This window comes from Engystomops pustulosus, chromosome 2 (genome assembly GCF_040894005.1).
Source record: "Engystomops pustulosus chromosome 2, aEngPut4.maternal, whole genome shotgun sequence".
Lineage (NCBI taxonomy): Eukaryota > Metazoa > Chordata > Amphibia > Anura > Leptodactylidae > Engystomops > Engystomops pustulosus.
Window position 1 is genome coordinate 240,860,294 of NC_092412.1, and position 20,471 is coordinate 240,880,764.

Consider the following 20,471-nt stretch of genomic DNA (forward strand, 5'->3'; position numbering starts at 1 on the left):
GCAGCCTGGGACTAAATTAAAGTATCCAGAGAACTTCACCAGAGGTCACAGTGGGCAGAGAGGTCCATCTGTGACTAGGGGTTTTCTGTAAGTTGGGTGTCCTTAAGTCGGGGACCATCTGTAGTTGTTATGCACCACTATGCTATGCACCACTTATGCAGGGGCTGGAGGACCACATAACTCACTTGATCGCCTGTGTGATCATTCCATGTGTGATAGGGGCAACATCTTAGATTGTTACGGTGAATATATCACTATTTCTCAACAATAAAAACATAGTAAAATTGTTAAAAAACTGTATTTTAGAAAAAACATTCAAGAAATCACCAGTACTAATCTGTAAATTAAACCAGCTTGTCAAAGAGCTTACTGTCTACAAGAAACAATGTTTTTAATTAATAAAATGACACCTTGCATATACAAATTACAAGCTAACATGTTATATGCTGTTTTTCTTCTCCTTCAGACACGCTTTTCAGTGGCCTTGGAATTGGAGCAGTCATCGGTTTGGCTGTAGCTGCTCTCCTTCTAATTCTCGTGGTGACGGATGTCAGTTGCTTCTTCATGAGACAGTGTGGATTGCTAATGTGTATAACCAGACGGATCTGCGGGAAGAAAACTGGCTCCAGTGGAAAAAGTAAAGAATTAGAAGAAGGAAAAGCTGCATACTTGTGAGAAAAAAATACTTGTACTCTTTTAAATGTCCCTAAAAGGTCCAAAAAGAGAGAAATCCTTTTTGTTAAAAAATAATTTGAAAAAATTTAGATAAAACCAGAGAAAATCCCATTATTGCAAAAGTAAGATTTTTAATTATTTTTTTTAAATAATAAAACCAAGGGCTACCACTGTCCATCTCTTCAACAAGCCTAGAGAGAATCAAGGAGGCTATGTCATACCTCAAAACTAGGATATGTGTCTGAAAACATATAAAAAGCCCAGCTTCAGTAAGGTCCCTAAGAGGTCTATGTCAATAAGGCACGCTTAGTGAAGAGTCAAGTTTTGTGAGTTTTCGACAGGCAATCACTTTGATTCACCCACCATCTACCAACCTTTAGCTAAAAGTGACACTAGCTATCATAGTGTTGACCAATGTGGCCTATACCGCTTCTTTCTGAAACTTCAGTATCTTTAGGTTCCTATGCTTAAATCTAGCTACTATTATTTGAGGGAGCGGCTAACTTTCACCCGATTTTTGGAAACAAATAAGTTTCACCTTGGACATGTTGAATTTCAACATGCTTTATCCTATTCATCGAATATCATGGAATAATAGCCATTGTTAGATTTAAGTGGCAGAACTTCACTCTCCTCTCTCTGCTGAGATGATATTTAAGCTCAGCCAAATTGAGCATGTGTATGGCAGAATAGGTAACACTGTAAATCTGATCACATGAAGTCAATGATATGGTAATTTGTCTTCAGACTTTTCTGTGGAAGGCATGTTGAGCTAAGCAAACTGGGATCTATAGGATTCAACAGTGTCTACACAGTGAATAGTGAAAAGTGGACCCCCTCCTCCAACTTTGTCTCAATGACTCCCTGAATTCACCTTTCGTTTCGATTTCTTATTCTCACATTTTGGTCAAGTTACTACAATCACCCATTTCCTAAATGTATCGCTCAGTCTTGAAAGTGTGCTTCCAGTTTTCAACATTAGCAACATTATTATAAACTTCAAGTTTATACATAATGTTGAGAAAACTTGGAAATATCTATTTTTGTACTCATCTGTATATTTTTTTTAAGTGGTTCTGATTGTCAACATTAGCAACATTATAATAAATTTGACATTTATGTATAATGTTGAGAAAATCGAGAAATATATTTTTATATTTTTAATATTTTATATGATATTTATATATTTATTTTTTATGTGATTTGTACTTGTGTCTAATTCTCCGTACAGCATATACCTCATTTTACAGTTCTTTCTATCTATTCTGCATGTGTGTTGACTGTATAAATTCTTTATTTATCGTTTTAATTGAGAAAATCCATCAACGGGGGTCAGTGAGACAGTTTGGGGAATGAAAAGACTCTGGTGCTACATAGGGAACCATTATAAGTTTTTGTTTTGTATTTTTCCTGATAAGGTTATGGAGACTGAGGTTGATGGAATCATTTTTTGAGATCCTCTATATCCTTGATTCTCTAGGTTTAGTAAAGCTCTACCATTTGATACGTTTACAGACAACGTCAGATCAGAGTCAGCCTAACTGAAAAATCTCCAACTTCAGTCGGCACATGAATGACTAAAGGAACACCTGGGTCTCAAGCAATATATCCAAATCCAAACAAAGAAAATGTTCCAGCTCTCAATCCAACATTCCAAATTTATTTCTCCATTAAAAAAGCAGAAACTGTGGTATACAATATCAGGAAAGATATAAAAATGCAGACTAACATGGCTACCATGAGTAAGATAATCTTATCGAAACGTGTAGGCTATAGCTAGTCTACTTTTTCTATCTTTCCTGATTGTGTAATGGAGAAATAAATTTGGAAAGTTTTTATCTTACTGATTGAGAGCTGGAACATTTTTTTTCATTTGGATTTGATAAGTTTGATTTAATGTTACCCGTTTTTGGAAAACCTATGTCTGTGGGACATTGTTTCGATTTGCTTGGCATGCGTTTATAGTGTTGGTCTTTACTTTGGGGGAATCAAGATTGCTAAAGCCTTTGAACCCTTATTCTTGACAGTTAGCTCTTCATGCGTAAGGATAAGGTCAACTTCATTTACCCTAACCCCCATGACCACATGGAGACTTGGATTACTAGAAAATTACTTGAAAATCTACCCATTGCATATAGATGTTTAGATTTTAAGCACATTTGTCAGATTCTAAGCATTGGTAACAAGGTCCTTTGAGTCATTTGGGTGAATAACAAATCTGATCTATTTTTAGATTGGAGGAACAGAAGATAATCTTAATAAAACCGACTAAAAATGAAAGATGAAGCTACAATATATTAAAACATTCAAAACAGTAGAACAATCACAATTGCCTCTTTAAAACTTCTTAAAAGTCCTGTATGGAAAGGTAGACAGAATATAATTATGCCTCCTAAAAATCCCTAAGTAACAGAACTATATAGTGCCTCAAAAAGCCACCATACACAGCCTAACTAATACAATGCAAAAGTTGTAGTCTATTGAAGACTAGGTTTTATTGAGTTGTTTGTAAAGTTATTTCTTTTTTAATTTTACACATGTATATTATTTTACTCAATCATTTTCTAAATTCAATGTTTTTTCATAATGTTCACATTAACATGGAACTAATCCATAGCATGTTACGCAGATTTACAGTTTTATTTGTTCACGTAACAAATGTGTCCTTTCCTATCGTTTATACTGGCTTAAAATATCTCAAGATGAATAAGGTTAGAGTTTCACCATGAAAAAAGAGACACAATTTTGCAATTATGTCAGTAGTTATTATGGGCCATCCAATAGTGGTAATCAGTGATGAGTGAGCCTTAACCCTCCGAACCCAAACCTCCAAATTATATTTGAGGTTGGGTCCGAAGACCTAACCAGAACTCCTGCAAATTTATACCAGCAATATCGTTGGTGTTAACTCTTTGAATGCCACTGGCAAAGCTTGTTGGAGCATTTAAACGGCTGTTGGCACTTTCGCAATGCCATTTTCCCCATTGCCCAAACCTACGATGTTTGTCACGGATCCAAAAATGGCAGGTTCAAGTCTGCTCATCACTACTGGTAATGTGAATTGCAACCTGTCAAGGGTTTTTTCTAGTGTGCTTTGATAGTTGGAGTCCTTAAAGTGGTTTTTCCATTATTGATATTTATCTACAATACTCTGATTAAAGCATAAATGGATCATAGCAGTCCGACTGTTCCACTGTTGGTAGAGCATGGGATTGAAAGTCCCTCTTTTCCACCCTGTGCTCCAAAGACTGCAATGGAGCATCCATCATGCGCTCCAACTACTGCAATGGGGTTTCTGGTGCAGCTCACAGGACAAGTCAATGGGTATAGAGAGGGTCAAGTAAAAATCTAGATTATGGGAAAACCACTTTAATGAAATATTTGCTTTGAATGCAAGAATGGTCACATCTTTAGTCTAGTTTAGGTAAATCTCATTTACATTAGCTTTGTTATGTTTATATGCATAAATATCCACACCCTTATTGGATTAATTGGGAACTTACAGTATAAATTCTCTAACAACTATGCAAACACTCCTATTTCTTGACAAAAATATAACTTTCACAGCATCATACATAAAAATAACCCTTTGCCGTGTCTGGTCAGTATGTCACTGCATGAACTAAGAAGAACATTGCTGCTTTCTTTCAGAACCGGGACCTCTATATTGCAATTTTGGCTTATTAATCTGCAGTATATGGGATTGAGCTGTAGTACCACATGTGGCCTGTATAGAGGGGTGGCACTGTTTCTGGAACAAGCCATGTTTTCTAAGCTACACACAATATGACCTCTTAAAGGGGATTATGCTATATTAGAAGAAGTTAAAGCTGTAGTCTTTTATTTACTGTACTCTAAAATATTTGTGAATGTAACTTCCAAGAAAGACAAGTATAATTGATTTATCAATGGTCTCATGTATTAACTTCAAGTAATAGCTTATAAATAAGTTATTTTCCATTTATGAAGCCTTTTAGTTATTTTTATGTAATCATATGAGTCATTTTCATATCATAACAGTCTATCACTCAGGAAGAAGTATGTATTGCACAGACCTTAATAAGATGCACTCAAAAGATCAGAAAATGTGTCATAGGACTGAAATGTACAATTGAAAGCACTCGATGTACCAAGAACCTTTTTCCATGTGAACACTTTGATTCAGACTTTTTCTATTTATTGGATCACCTTGCAGAATATTGAAAAAAGCCAGAGAGCACTCGTTCTTCGAGAGTTCTTGAGTAGAGTCATGTATTTCTGTGCTCTCCTTGTATCAATTTTATTTCTTGACATGGCTTTATTAAAGGTTGTGTTATAGAGGGATTAGACCGATGTAAATTTACAGTCTTTGTAGTAAATAAAATGGATTAATGTGATTCTAGATGTTAACATGTTGGGAACTCCTCTATGTCCTTGGTGATCCAAGGTGGACAATGTAAATAAAGAATTACAATAAAGTTTACATTTCAAGGTCATAACATTTTTCTTGAGCATTTGTTTGAACATATGGGTCTCTGTTCAGTATTGGGCAGGTACTATTGACCATCCTAAAGATGGCCGTACTCATTTGGCCGAAAGCTTTTTCCAAAAAACCCTGGGTACAAAAATTTGGAAGAAGAATAGTCATTTGTTTATAATAAGAAAAGGGCATAAGCTGAAACAACTTTCAGTGAGATATTCCCCTTAAAAACAGATTGGGCATGTTAAAATGAAATATACATGTGTCCAACATTTCTATCCACTTGCTAGGTGAATGTTGTCTAGTGTATTGGAAGTCTAATGTGTATGTCCACCTTAAGACCCAGATAGCCATTGGTCGAATATTTTTCTAGGTTGCAGGCCACATTAACCTGATGGCAAGTGTAGAGCCACTATTGCATGGGCTCATTGAACACAACAATATTTTAAAATGCCACTAGCGTATAAGCTATATTCAAGGAAGCCAAGAGATATATGTGGTTCCGAAACCATTAATTAGGAAACAGCATCCTAATAAACTCAGTCTTGTAAAGAAAATTTACCATCAAAATCCACCATGACAAACTTACTCATAGATCCAGACTGTGACTTATTAAATTATGCTGATGAGCTTGAATACTACCTGGATCTTCATATTTGCAGTTGAGTTGAGATTAAATTAGGCAGAGGGAAGGGGAGAGCTGAGCAGGAGGACTGGAGGGAGAGACAGTCTAACAGCCTGTGAATCTGCAGCATGGGAGGATGGGGGGGGGGAGTAGACTTTCAGTCTCTTGAGCATAATTTGATTTAAGAAGGAAGGAGGTCATGGATAACTATAAGATAAAAGATTACCATAGTCATGGTGAATGGATCTATGAGCAAGGGTCCCTGGTTGACTTCGATGGTAGATTTCCTTTAAGTAGCATGCTTAAATGACCACAGAAAGCTCAACCTTATGCTAGTGATTCTTAGGCATGCCAAGCAGGATTGACCTGCAATTTCAGTGTTCCCTATAAGGTAAACATTTTTTTCACCACAGGTGGAACAAAGACTACATTCCATGTGGAACTTTGGAGTTATTGCTTGGAGTCTTTGGCCAATGGCTAAGCGGGAGCCTTGAACTAATTAAAATTTCTATGAAATCAAGTCATATTTATTGAAGAAGCAGGGTGTAGTCTGGAAGGAGTAGACATATCAGTGGTACATTTCCTAAAGGCATCCTTTTGATCACACTGGACAAGAGTCAATATCAGTAGATGAGCTGAAAACAAGAAATCATAAATAGAATCGGTGGCAGACAGCGTAGAGTCCTATTGAAATAAAACTAAAAAACTCACTAGGGGACTACCTCATTAGAAGGTTTGTCCCAATAACCTTTTCTTCTCACCTACATGACCACAATAAGAAAGAACCTTGAAGAAGTGCTGGTGCTCCTGGTAATCTCTATTTAATTGATTGTGTACTTGCTTTCAGTTGGCTATACTCCATTCAGACTCTATACATCCTACAAAAAAATGAATGAGAAATGGAGTCATACCTACAGACCAACGTATATATATTTCTTGGCAAACTTCAGTAAGAGAGAGACCACCATTCAGACTCCTCGTGGTTGTGTGAGGCAGGATGAATGGGAGGTTAGGGACATTGTGTTTTTGGGTCCTAGTAGAGTAACCCCAACGATAATACCCTTTCTACCTATTCTATGTATAGCTTAGAAATTTTACATCCATCCCTATAAATAAGATTTTTTAGCTCTCAATTAATTCTAAGCAATTATGTCCATCACTGGAAAATAGAGGGAGAGATGTATCAAGCTGTCTGTGCCAGAATTCTGGTGTGAAAAAGACTTTCTGAAATCCTTGCTATACATTTATTAAGGGGCGTGGCCTCTAGGAAAGGGGCATGGCTCAGTGGAAAATAATTCCTGGCCCAGAAAATTCATTATTGTGGTTTAGAAAACTAGACCAACTAATAAGAGGTGCAGAGTCTCGCCAGAATTATACTTCACCAGATTAATCGTCCAGCATCAGTGATTATTCTGGCACAGCAGAAGTCTGAACTAGTTGTGCTCTGCACTGGTCTATTTTGCGACACTTGATACATCTCTCCCGGAATAGTATAATTTCCTTTTGCATATCTATGTAGTATATGCATAATTTCGGGAATGCTTGATATCTTGTAGGAAGGATGGATCAAAAGACCCCATAGTAGAGATGAGAACTGAGGATGAAAGAGTTACTAATCATGATGGGAGCCCAGTTATTGAACCCAATGAAACAACACCTCTTACAGAACCTGAGTATGTATTCATGTTTTGTTGTTTCTTTTTAAATTTAGCATCAAAGCCACATGAGATGAGACATCTCCGCAGTCCAAAATGTCTGTCTTCGCCTCCTCTTGATATGCCTTTTCCGTAATGTGCTCTGCATAGTCATTCCTTTATGTTAATGGCTGTAAATAAGGCATACCGCATCGATAAAGCACCTTATAAAATGTAATCACAATGGAACTAATTACCTATGAAGTAGCCAGATTGTGTAATGAGAAAAGCATCAGATAGACATTAGCTGCAGAAGGTATCTCACAAACTGTGTGTTTCATTATCTCCCATGTCCAGGTTTACAAGCTTTATACAAATGAAATCTACATTATCTTAAAAGAAAAAAAGTGTAATATGTTAGAAAATAGACTTAGTAATTGTTTGGAGGCATTAGGTAAACAAAAAAAATTGAAGGCTATTTTAGGTTTTCTGTAGCTCGAAAGGCGAAGTCCAACTGTTTGACAAATTATTTAGACAGCAAGAAAGAAAGAAATCATTGATAATTCTCCTATGTTCACTTGGTACCTACTTGTGTTTAAATGTAGTAATATATTCAGGAAAAATAGAAGCACAGGTGCTTTCTGGTGTGGCTCTTCTGTGTGTACAAGTCTCTGGTGAGACAAGGACTTGTAATGATAACATGCCGTACAACCATGTGACCACTGCAGCAAATCACTGACCTCAGTGGACTAAAACAAAAACATAAAGGGGCAAATTTACTAAGCTCCACACACCAGTTTTCTGTGGGACTTTGCATGTTGTTTCTAGTGAAAACTGCTTGCACAGGTATTTAAGAAGGGTCCGCGCCACATTTTTGTTGCACGCGACCCTTTTGTGTCACGGTTGCACTATTCTTCATGAGACACAAGTTTCTGCACTGAAGTGGGCGTCCCGGTGCTCAGTCAAACCATGCGCTACGTTTATCATGCAAAGTCCAACATAAATGCATTGCACACCCTATGTTAAAGGTGCACCAAAAAATAAAGTTGGACTCTGTCGGGGCAGTGTAGAGGGCACCAGATTCATGCAAAATGTGCACCAAAAATCCTGAATCTGGTGCCTTCTGCACACTACACAGGTAAACTGCATATAGTACAGGCTACACTCATCTTAGTAAATTTTCCCCAGAGTGGTCGTAGTGTGAACACCTGTGTAGCCAGGTAAATTGGAATACACTGGGTCAGACAGTAATGTGAGTGTCCACATCACCACTTTAAAGCCTTATATAACAGAAAGAGGTATCCAGATTTCTGCTAGGTCTGTTTTCCTTCCGATTCCACAAAAAATGAAGAGTTTGTTCCCCGTGCTGTCCAAGTGTGAAATGTGTTGTTTTTGACAGCTTGGGAGCAAGCTCTCAATTTTAACCCCTTCCCGACATTTGACGTAATAGTACTGCATCGCGGGAGGTGCGTTCCCGCAAAATGCAGTACTATTACGTCAAGCTTCTGGCGCCGGCTCCTGAACGGAGCCGGCGCCAGAAGCTGCGGGTGTCGGCTATATATTATAGCTGACATCCGCCTCTAACACCCGCGATCGGAGATTTCTCCGATCGCGGGTGTTAACCCCTAACACGCCGCGGTCGCGCTGACCGCGGCGTGTCAGAGGCATTTAAATGTCTATATTACCTGAATCGGACCCCCCCGCGGCGCGTACCAGGGGGGTCCGCTGCTCAGATCGCAGCCCCGGGACTGCCGGTGCCCGGGGCTGCAAGATCTTGATCCGGAAGCCGGGTCCGTGCCTTCTGGCAGGACCCGGCTGTAAGACACTGGGCATGCGCAGCATGCTCAGTGTCTTACATTACACAGTGCAATACATCTGTATTGCACTGTGTAATCTGTAAAAAAGCTTGAACAAGTGATCAGAAGATCACTTGTTCAAGCTTAGATGTCATTACCTGTAAAAAAAGTAAAAATAAATAAATAAAGGTTTTTTACAGTAAAAATAAATAATAAAAGAAAGTGAAAGTCCCCCCAAACACCACATTTCCCTTTACACAAGTAATAAAGTATAAAAAACACTAAATCACGAAAAAACCCCACTTATTTGGTATCGCTGCGTCCGTAACAATCTGTACAATAAATCCTAATCATAATTGGACCCGCTCGGTGAACATGGTAAAAAAAAAAACCCAAAAACTTGCCAAAAATTAAAACTTTTTATCAAATTGCTTTACAAAAAATGTTCTAAAAAGTGATCCGAAAAAGTTACAAGCACCAAAATGATACCAATAAAAAGAGCAACTTGTCACGCAAAAAATAAGCTTACAACCAGCTCCGTAAACCAAAAAATACTATAATTATGCCGCTATAAAAATGGCAATACTAAAACAAATGCAATTTTTTCTATTCTAGTTTTCCTTCAATAAAATTGGAAAAATAAAAATAAAACTATATAAATGAGGTATCACCGTAATCGTAGTGATCCGTAGAATAAAGATAATATATTATTGTTATGCTACAGTGAACAACCCCCCAAAAAAATGCTAAAAATCCAAAACAAGAATTGATGATTTTATTTTCCTCCACACGTAAAAAGTTAATAAAATTGCTTCAATAAGCTAAAAACCCACTAAAATTAAGTTTTTTTTACAGTGCATCTCGTCTCGCAAAAAATAAGCCCTTATTTGTCTAAATTGCTTAAAAAATAAATAAAGATTGTATAGCCTATTCCCAACGAGCGTTGTTATAGAACGGTGCGGCGAGTAGTGACTTTACAACACCGGTCAGGGTAAGACGGCGGCTGTTCACTGATTGGGGTAAGACGGCAGCTGTTCCTGACAGCCATCCATCCTGCCCCATGGACCAGAAGGGTTACGTTCCCCCCACACAACCCCAGTTTATTATCGCTGCTATTGGCTCATCAATTCAGACGAGCCAATAGCAGCGAATTTACTTATGACGTCAGTAATACCGGTCACTATGTCTGTAGACACGGTGATCGGGGCAGGGTGGCGGCTGTTCCTGAAAGCCACCAATTGTGCCTTGCGGTCCAGAGGGGTTTTGTTGCCCCCCTCTGTCCATGTTTGCCGCTATTGGCTGGTCGATTTGGTCCAGCCAAAAGCAGCAATATTCGTCACAATGGGCATCGCTAAGGTGAATAAGAGCAACACTTGGCGATAATTTCCCTACTAAAACGAAGAAAAGCGCTGGCTGTGCACATTGTTCAGATGATGCTGTACAACTCTTACGAGCTGTTCCAATGTGCATGTCCTGCAGTATCATTTCTCCGTTTTCAAGAGAAAGATATTAGGAAACTAATATTGGGACAAGAAGGACGGGGCCCCAGTACCTCTGGTTTAGATGTTTCTGTGTTTTGCCAGGACAGCATTTTCCCGGTGAATTCTGCTGCTTCTAATGATAGGACTCAATAAAGAGTCTGTTCCAAAAGAGGAGTTAGGATGGACACTATATACTAAGGATGGACACTATATACTAAGGATGGACACTATATACTAAGGATGGACACTATATACTACTAAGAGACCTGCGACAACTCCAGAGTGACAAAAGTTTAGTTGGTCCCTTGATATATACTACCTCCTTATACACTAGACATTCACAATTCACGCCCAACCTGTTGTGAATTAATTTCGGTAAAATGAATAATTGTAACAACTGTTATTTCCTGTTGCTCCCTACACCCCTCCATTATTTCATAAGGGGCGCCACATAACGGGCACTGAACTTTCCAGAAATAATTGAAATTTCCATCTTGGACTCCATTGCACATCATATTTGGAAACCACCTATATGTTCAAAATGCTCATTTCACCACGTGTATTACACTACACCACATATTACACCTTGCTAAATTCCCCAAGGGGTGTACATTCAACAATTAGGGTCACTTTTCGGGTTTTCCTCTGTTTTGGTACCACTACGGCTCTCCAAATGCATCCTGACACATGTGAAGGATTTCTTACAAATTTGGCCTCTAAAAGACAAACATCCCTCTTTTCCTCTACTGTGCGCCCATAAAGCATTTTATATGCACATGTGGGGTACTTCTACACTCGGGAGAAATAGTTTTACACCTTTTTGGGGTTATTTAATATATTATCCCTTGTGGCTTACAAAAATTAGAGGTAAAGTGACATTTATAGGAAAATTTTCACCTTTTTAATGATTAGGGCCTAATTGGATCATTCACCTGTAGGGGCAAATACATATATTACACATTGCAAAATTCTCTAAGGGGTGTGCATTCAAAGATTAGGGTCACTTTTCGGATTCTTATCTGTTTTATACCACTAGGGTTCTCCAAATGCATGTCAAACATTTCTGTCAAATCTGGCTTCTAAAAGGCAAACATTCCCCTTTCCTTTTACTGTGCGCCCATACAACATTTTATATACACATGTGGGGTACTTCTACACTTGAGAGAAATAGGTTTAGACATTTTGAGGGGTTATTACATTTTTTTATCCCTTGTGGCTATATAAAATTAGGAGTAAAATGACCTTTATAGGAAAATGTTCACCTTTTATCTATTTAAGTCCTAATTAAATCAAACACCTTTACGGACAAATACACATATTACACCTTGCTAAATTCTCTAAGGGGTGTGCTTTCCAAAATGGTGATACTTGTTGGGGTTCCGCTCTGTTTTGGTACCACTACGGCTCTCTAAATGCATGCTGACACATGTAAAGGATGTCTGTCAAATTTGGCTTCTAAAAGGCCAATGCCCCTCTTTCCCTTCTGAGCTTCACTGCGTACCCATACAACATTTTATTTGCATGTGTGGGGCAATTTTATACTCGGGAGAAATGCTAGTACACATTTTTTGGGGTTGTTTCATCTTTAATGCCTTATGGGATACAAAAATTAGCCATAAAAGTGACTTTTTTTGGAAAATGTTCACTTTTTTCCTTTTAGGGACCTTATTGAAGCAAACACCTGTAGGGGAAAATACACATATCACACCTTGCTGAATTCTCCAAAGGGTGCACTTTCCAAAATGGTGACACTTGTTGGGGTTCCCCTCTGTTTTGGTACCACTAGGGCTCTCCAAATGCATCCTGACACATGTAAAGGATGATTGTCAAATCTGGCTTCTAAAAGGCCAAAGCCCCTCTTTCCCTTCTGAGCCCTACTGTGCACCCATACAACACTTTATATGCAAAAGTGGTGCAGTTCTGTGCTTAGGAGAAATAGTTTTACACATTTATGGGGTTGTTTTATCTTTTATCCCTTGTGGCTTACAAAAATTTGGGGTAAAAGTGACTTTTTTGAGAAAATGTTCACCTTTTTTCACTTTTGGGGCCTAATTGAATCAAACACCTGTTGGGGAAAATACACAAATTACACGCTGCTAAACTCTCCAAGGGGTGTACTTTCCAAAATGGTGTCTCATGTTGGGGCTTTTCTCTGTTTTGGTACCATTATGGCTCTCCAAATGCATCCTGACACATGAAAACTTTTTCAGCCATATTTGCCCTGCAAAAACGAAACAACGCTCTTTCCCTTCCAGGTGCCCCCCTGTGCCCGTACAGCAGTGTACAGTGACAAAATGGGTATTGGCATACTCAGGAGGAATTGACCTAAACATTGTAAAATGCATTTTCCTTTTTAACCTATTGTGAAGGTGCAAATTTTAGTGTTCAATGAATCTATAGTGAGATAAAATTACATTTCTCTAATTTCACTTTCATTTATCTTTCACCCTCATGAAACGCTCAAAGGGTTAACAAAATTCCCAAAGGTTGTTTTGAATATTTTGAGGGGTGTAGTTTCTAAAATGGTGTCATTTGTGGGGGTTTTCTGTCATGTGGGCCTTATAAAGTCACTTCTAACTAAATTGACCCTCCAAAAGTAGGTTTTGATGATTTTTGTGAAAATCTGAAAAATTGCACCTAAAGTTATAAGCCTCCTAACATCCTAAATAAAGGAAAAGATGTTTGAAAAATGATGCCAAGTTAAAGCAGACATATGGAAAATGTTAGTTATCAAGTTATTTTAGTGATATGACCCACTTTCCAAAAAGTAGAAAATTTTGAATTTGGAAAACATTGTTTTTCTCAAAATTTTTGCCAAATTTCCATTTATTTCATAAAGAAATACTAAATATATTGATTACATTTCTCAACCAGCATGAAGTACAATGTGTCACGAAAAAACAATCTCAAAATCAACTGGATATGTTAAAGCGTTCCAAAGTTATAACCACTTAAATAGACACATGTCAGATTTTAAAAAATGGGCCGTGTCAGGAAGGTGAAAAGTGGCTTCAGCGTTAAGGGGTTAAGGTAGTTTGTGTGCATGCAGTACAAGCATCAAATCTAAGACCTGGGATCGGCTGCAATGGGTCTGACCAGTGATCCGCTGCAGTGGTCTGACCAGTGATTGGATGCAGCGGTCTAACCAGTGATTGGCTGCAGTGATCTGACCAATGATCGGCTGCAGTGGTCATATGGATGTAGAATACAGGGTTGCTACAGGAAAATAAACAAAGACCATCCGGACCCCACCAAAATGCTAGGGATGGAAAAGCAGATGGTTGAAAGGCTGAGTAATGTTTCAGAGATAGGAAACTATCAGAGATATTCATTGGGCCTTCTTTGCCCATTTTCTCGTGGAGAAGGCACATTAATCTCCTCCACTCTTCCAGTTTTCTATGGTTACTGCACATTATTTCAGTCTGACTATTTAAGTAAACCCCTTACTTCCCTGGACCTCTAGGAATGTCGTTATAATCTCCTTCACTGCCCTAGACCATCAAAGGTGTAACCAGATCTCTGATATTACTGTTAGGTGAAAAAAATATTCTATTCAATCATTACATAATGTAATATCCAGATTTACTGCTGTTGGTGACCCCCTTATTTTGAGGCTCTGAGACCCTCTGTTGTCCATCTCGCCTCTGTAAACTAATAGTTTTTTTTTTTTATACAATAGCCGAAACCTCTTTCCAGTAGACCGTCAGTCAATGTAGCTTTAGCAGGGCTCTAACACCTGACATCTCATAAACTTTCACATAGGTGCATGTGATAGAATCAAGTATCTGAGAAAATGTCAAAACACTTTGGGTTGTGAAGAGCGTATATTTCACATCGGGAGACATCTCAAGGCAGCTGTCATTTGTTGGCTTGCAATCTTTCATGCAAGTGTTTATTGGAGCTTAGTCAGCATAAACGCGGTTCACAGCATCGCAAAAGTCAGTGGTGTCTGATAGTAAGAAGTAGATTTATCAAGCTGTTTAAAAGTAAGAATGTTCTTAGCTGCCCATGGCAACCAATTACAGCTCCCCTTTAAAATATTCATGAGCACTGGCAAAATGAAAGCTGAGCTGTAATTGGTTGCCATGGGCAACTAAGAACATTCTTCCTTTTAGAAAGCTTGATAAATCTGCCCCCTCTTTGTAAAGTATCCTAGGCGAATATAAAAAGCCATAATGCAAGGTGATGGGTAAGACTGGTAATTTACATATAGAAAATATCATTTATGTTCGTCATTTTACAGTACAGTCTTATTATGAGAACAATTTTTTGAAGCCAAAACTGTCCCAAGCCAGACCCCAACAAGTTGATATACAACTTCATAAATGTCTTATAATGTCTGATTGGTAGAGGTTGGAACATTGAGACCCCAATGAGACCCTAATGATCATGAGGCTGTGGCCTAAAAGGCCTATGGTGTGAAGGCATGCTGTGTTGAGCATACTGGAATGAATTCATGAACACTCCTGCATCCAAAAATGACGTCTAAAATATGTTCCGACCCACTTATGAAGCCCTTTAGACAATTTTTTGGGTGTTTGTTGAACCGTCCTACAAAGGGCGTGTGACTTTGTGAAAGGGGGTGGAGTTTCAAAAAAAGTGGGCATTCCCCAATTAACACGTGCGAAAAAAAATCAAGGAGGGCTAGCCAAGAAGTGGTGCACAATTTAGACCTGTTTTTACAGGGGTTAAAACAAAATGGAGGTGCAATTTAGAAATTATAATTTTGGGGGGGACTAAATGAATGTATTTTCCCCCAAAATTACACGTTCACAATGAATGCCCTGTAAAGCTGTATAACCAATGCATCCTGATAATACCCCATATGTCCTAGTCAACTGTTTTTTTTATTGTTTTTCTTCTACAATATTTGATTTTTCTACAATATTTGATTTGTATTTGTAAAGGTGGTGTTTTGGGGTCTTTTCCAATCTTTTCCAATCTTTTTTTTTATTTTAACCTTTTTTTCCACAGCATAGTGTAACTGTCAGGATATGCTTGCGCTGCTGAAATGGTTGCAAGCACAACATGCTGGAAGCAAGATATAACGCGTAGTATCATTGGGCACCCTTGATGAGGCTGCCATGGGAAAATATAATCTCCTGGCAAGCAGTCCATGGTTTATGATCAAGAGTGGATCATGCAGACGCCCCTTAAACATTGCTGTTATGTTTGACCACAGTGTGTAGGGGATTATCAGAGTTATTTCCTGGCGCAGGTGTTAGAGAAGGAGCTGACACCTGTAGCATGAGCATGTGTTGTAACATGGACGTCGTAGTACTGAAAAAATGTGGGAAGTCACTTCCCAACACTTCAGGACAAGCAGTGGTGTAATGTGCAGATGAGGGGCCCCAGTACAAAAGTCTGAGCTAGGCCCGGGCTATAATGTATGGTTTACAGTACTAGTCTTCTCATATAGGAAAATGACACCTTATGGGCCCCCTAAGCCTTTCGGAACTGGTTGCGACCCCAGTCTCTACATCACCTTAAGTTACACCTCTGACGTCAAGATATTAATGGGGGTCAACCCTTAAGTAAAAGCAGCATTGAAGAGGACAGTTTATACATTTACTACCTACACCTTTCCTGTTTTACCTTTCAATTGTTCTTTTAGAGAATTTTGTTAACAGTCTACTCTACAAGTACAGATACAAGAGAGCTTACCTGTAGTGGCCTAATTTCTTTCTTTCTTTTTTTTAAACCTTATATATTGGGGGAATGCATTAATACTAGAGATGAGCGAGTATACTTGTCCGAGTATACTGCTCGGTTGAGTATTAGCATACTAGAACCGGCTCGTTACTCGGACGAGTATTTCCCCTGCTTGCGATCGAGCATTAAATTAAGTGAAGAACAGTGAAGAACAGTGTTTTTATTGTTTAATAAAATATTACAGATGTTTCCTGATGTTTTGCTTGTAGGTTCGGAGATACATCCGCAAAGTGAAGAATAGAATTAAAACATTAAAAACAGTGAATACCATTTAAGTGCAGAACACATTGAAAGAACAATATTCTTCACATTCCAGATGTTCCGAACATCTCCGAACCTAGCGGGAGACACGCGCGCACACCTGGAAAGTGAAGAATAGTGTTATTTCAATGTGTTCTAACAAGCAAAACATCAGGAAACATCTGGAATATTTAATTAAGCACTGTTCTTTTACTGTTCTGTTTTAGCAAAAAAATGCTCGGGTCTCCCATTGACTTCAATGGGGCTCGTTGAGACGAGCACTCGAGCATCTGGAAAAGTTTGTCTCGAATAACGAGCACCCGAGCATTTTAGTGCTCGCTCATCTATAATTAATACACTTGGGCCAGAATTGTGGCAGATTTGCACCAAAATAACTGTCTAATGCCTTATGCCACATTTACCAAGGCCTTTTAGACCTTTTTTGGCATTTTAATGACTTGTCCCAATCAGGGGGTGTTGCCTTCAGGGAAATGGGCTTGGTCTTACTGGAAAGGGGCATGGCCAATGGTAAAAAGTCTCTGTGTGCGCCAACAAACTAAAACTAGGTTTAAAGTAGGAAGCGACAGCCTTATATTGCACCAGTATTTATCATCACAGTGATAAATCGGGTGCATCCATAGATTATTGTTTTCTAGCTACTGACGGACACATTGTTAACATTTTGTTGACATTGTTCTTTCCAGTGCTTTAAGGCTTGTCAACACAAAGTGTGGGTCCACTCAACAGTTATGGCCCTGTCTCTCTAAAGCTCATTTGCATAGAAATAGCAGATTACTAGAAAGTATCTGGAAAGCTTATAAAGTGCCATAAACACTTCTGGTCTTACCGGTAGGGATAGTTGGGGGCTGGTGGAATCTCACTGCCGTGGATGCTTGTGCAGTATACTTGGCTATGTTGTTAAAGTGTCTATATGATTCTTCCCGGTTTTCTCACTATTCTTTTAGCTATTTTTCTAGAAAAAAGATTCCGCATTCTAGTTTGAGTCATATTCTGTACCCTAAAAGGCAGCTATATTAGAGCAATTCTTGTACTGCTTCCTTTTAACACATTTCATAGGAGGCTTTTAATAAGGTGCTGACCTAAACATTTAATGGAAAACCAGAATGGAAAAGAAGCTTTTAGTTGAATGAAAAATATAAAGCTAAAACCAGAAAGTAAAAAAAAATGTCCTTTTTTTTTTCTTGTAGCTTTAGAAATGATCTAAATATTGCAATAATTTCATTCCGCGGCTTGTGGTGTAAGGTCAGGCCAACATTTAGCTTTCTGGGGTTGTACTTTTTTTTTATCTTTTACAGAAGTAATACTCACAAATAGCTTTTTAACAAAAAATGTTTTTATAAAGCCCATTATTAATGTAGGACTGTGAGGTCTTGAAATTGTAAGGTCAGTAGGTCTACGTAAGGCTAGCCTTCTTACTTGAGCATGTTATTCAAGGCTAAATTTGAAAACTTTCAAGAACTGCGTCCCTCTGTTTTAATTACTTAAAGGGAACCTGTCATCAGATTTTACCCCATTAAATTACCAGCCCCCTCTAAATAGGGTATAAAATACACTTTCATAAACTCCCTGTTTTATGTGAAATCTCACAGTTTACCTCTGAAACAGATTAGTGTCCAATTGGACAGTACTGCATACATTTCAACTGATGTACAGTAGTTGTCGCTACTTGTTACATTTGTAATTGTGCATATCTCAATAAACGTATTGAACCATAAAACAGAGAAGTTTCATATTTTGTCAGAGATGATTCAGGTTTAGGGGTTTAGAAACATACTTGGTGGTGATGGTGTCATTTTAAAGGTAAGAATCTCATCTTTCAGGTAGCATCAGGCTTGCGCTTCTGTGAGCAACAGAACCAGATGTATAGACAGTTAAAGAAATGCATGTAGCCTGGATCTATATATTCAGTTTTCTGGGCGAGATTTATTATTGGTATGTCGGCATATGATAAAGGTTCAACCCTCTCCCCCCTCCTGATATGATGGATAAATCAAGAGCCTTAGACCTCACGATGTATCCTACTAAATGGCTGGCGGACAAAAGTTTTCAGTAAAAATCAGTGAACAATCACCAGTGAATGTTTGCAGATTTTTTAAAAATTGTGTAGGCAAGGGTCAGGCCCACTCCGCCAACGGCTGCGCCTCTTTATGGAATAGTTGCCAGAATAATTGCAGTTTCTGACATTGCGCAAGAAATTGCGATGATATCAGTGCTTCTACGCAAAAAAAAAAAAAACTGGCGTAGAAGCGCAGATAAACTTCCTGTATTTCTTGTTCTGCACCTCATATAACCACAGATCCATCTGATACATTCTGAAAGATGAGATTCTCTTTAATATGACACCAAAACATAGATAGAGGCATCTGAAGTGACACTTTTTACAGCACCCAGAGCCATTCATCAGAAAATCAGAGGACCTGGAGGACACCTTTAAATAGGTTTGTCATTAAAGGGGTTGTCCGAGTTTTGATTAAAAAAAATATATGTGGCCGGGAGCGGGCTGACTAAAATAATAAAGCTGTACTTACCTCCCGGTGCCCTCCCGTATCCAGCGCTGCTGTCGCTCCGGTCCGGGCGCCATGTAAACAAACATGGCCGCCGGAGCAGCGCTGCATTCAGCTTCCGGCCGGACACGACAACCTTCCGGCCCCCATACACAATGCTGTGTATAGGGACAGATAGGCGTACCCGGCCACGGCCGACCGGAAGCTGAATCCAGCGCTGCTCCGGCGGCCATGTTTGTTTACATGGCGCCCGGACCGGAGCGACAGCAGCAATGGACACCGGAGGGCGCCGGAAGTTAAGTACAGCTTTATTATTTTAGTCAGCCCGCTCCCGGCCACATATATATATTTTTTAAACTCGGACAACCCCTTTAAAGACTATGAACCCCTTTGTGTAGGGATAGATGTCCAATCCCTGGAATCATAACCAGTTGACACTTGGTAATCAGGAAAGTGTGAGACCACAAGGCACCAGTGATTGCAGTGGTTGGACCTCCAGTCATGTATGACTATTATTGAATACCGGTGTAGCAAAATTGCACCTACCTTTTGACCACGAGAAAAGTCCAGATAAGGTCCATGTATGGGAAACATTATTATCAGATTGTGGTATGACAATGAGTTATGGATAGTGACATGGACACATTTAGCACATCTGTAAATAAATTATCAGTCTGTACGTGAGATGAAGCATTTTAGCGGGTTTAGATTTGCCCTCCGCCGTCTGAGTGGTAGAGAAATGTGCTGTCCTATGTGAAGCTGCTACTTAATTAAATCTCATTTGCGAAAAAAAAAATGGTGTTACTGAGGCTTAAACGATGAGATGTGGCAACGGCAGAAAAGCCGCTCTGTAACCCGTCATAAACACGACATGTTTGCTTGTATTCCTTGTTTCCTGGGAAGGTGCTATCATCTAACAGATGTTGTGACAGTGATTGTACCATTGTTATTATAGGATGGGGGGGGTAACATAACATGATGTTAATCCCTTATATAATATCGTGCTGATCGCTCCAAAACAGACAGGCTGCAACTACAAGTGCAACAGAGGAGGGACTTATTTACCTATTTATCTATAGACAGTTGTGAAAGACAACGCTCCCATAGCTTCCATACAGTAGTATCTTCCAGTGTGAGAGTCCAACCGACAATCCGGTATAGGTGGGGAGTTTCCTGCAGTGTATCATGACACTACTCAATGACCTTTAAGATGAGATGGGGCTTTCATCCAGTAGTATGGAGAGGAGTATAGTAGACCAACAACCTACTATGCAAAATGGTTGGTCTCCAATTAACGCATCACTAATCCTGTAATTTTATCTTT

The 20,471-nt window shown here is 38.9% G+C and overlaps 1 protein-coding gene and 1 long non-coding RNA gene across 5 annotated transcripts in view; one reads left to right on the top strand and one right to left on the bottom strand.

Moving 5' to 3' along the window:
- Positions 1-20,471, top strand: part of NCAM2 (neural cell adhesion molecule 2) — a 240,759-nt gene that overhangs the window by 209,767 nt on the left and 10,521 nt on the right. The window contains exons 16-17 of one of the 3 annotated variants that reach the window (XM_072138586.1): positions 467-671; positions 7,316-7,432. In XM_072138586.1, the coding sequence (XP_071994687.1) occupies positions 467-671; positions 7,316-7,432 (322 nt within the window). The remainder of the gene's footprint in view (positions 1-466; positions 672-7,315; positions 7,433-20,471) is intronic. The other 2 variants (XM_072138588.1, XM_072138587.1) reach the window with 2 other exon arrangements.
- On the bottom strand, positions 354-20,082 carry LOC140119496 (uncharacterized). 2 transcript variants are annotated; one of them, XR_011853380.1, is made up of 4 exons: positions 19,694-20,082; positions 17,470-17,595; positions 6,521-6,637; positions 354-619 (listed from the first exon to the last, which is right to left on the bottom strand). It is a non-coding gene; the product is annotated as an uncharacterized lncRNA (long non-coding RNA). The 2 variants fall into 2 exon arrangements; XR_011853379.1 differs by lacking the exon at positions 17,470-17,595.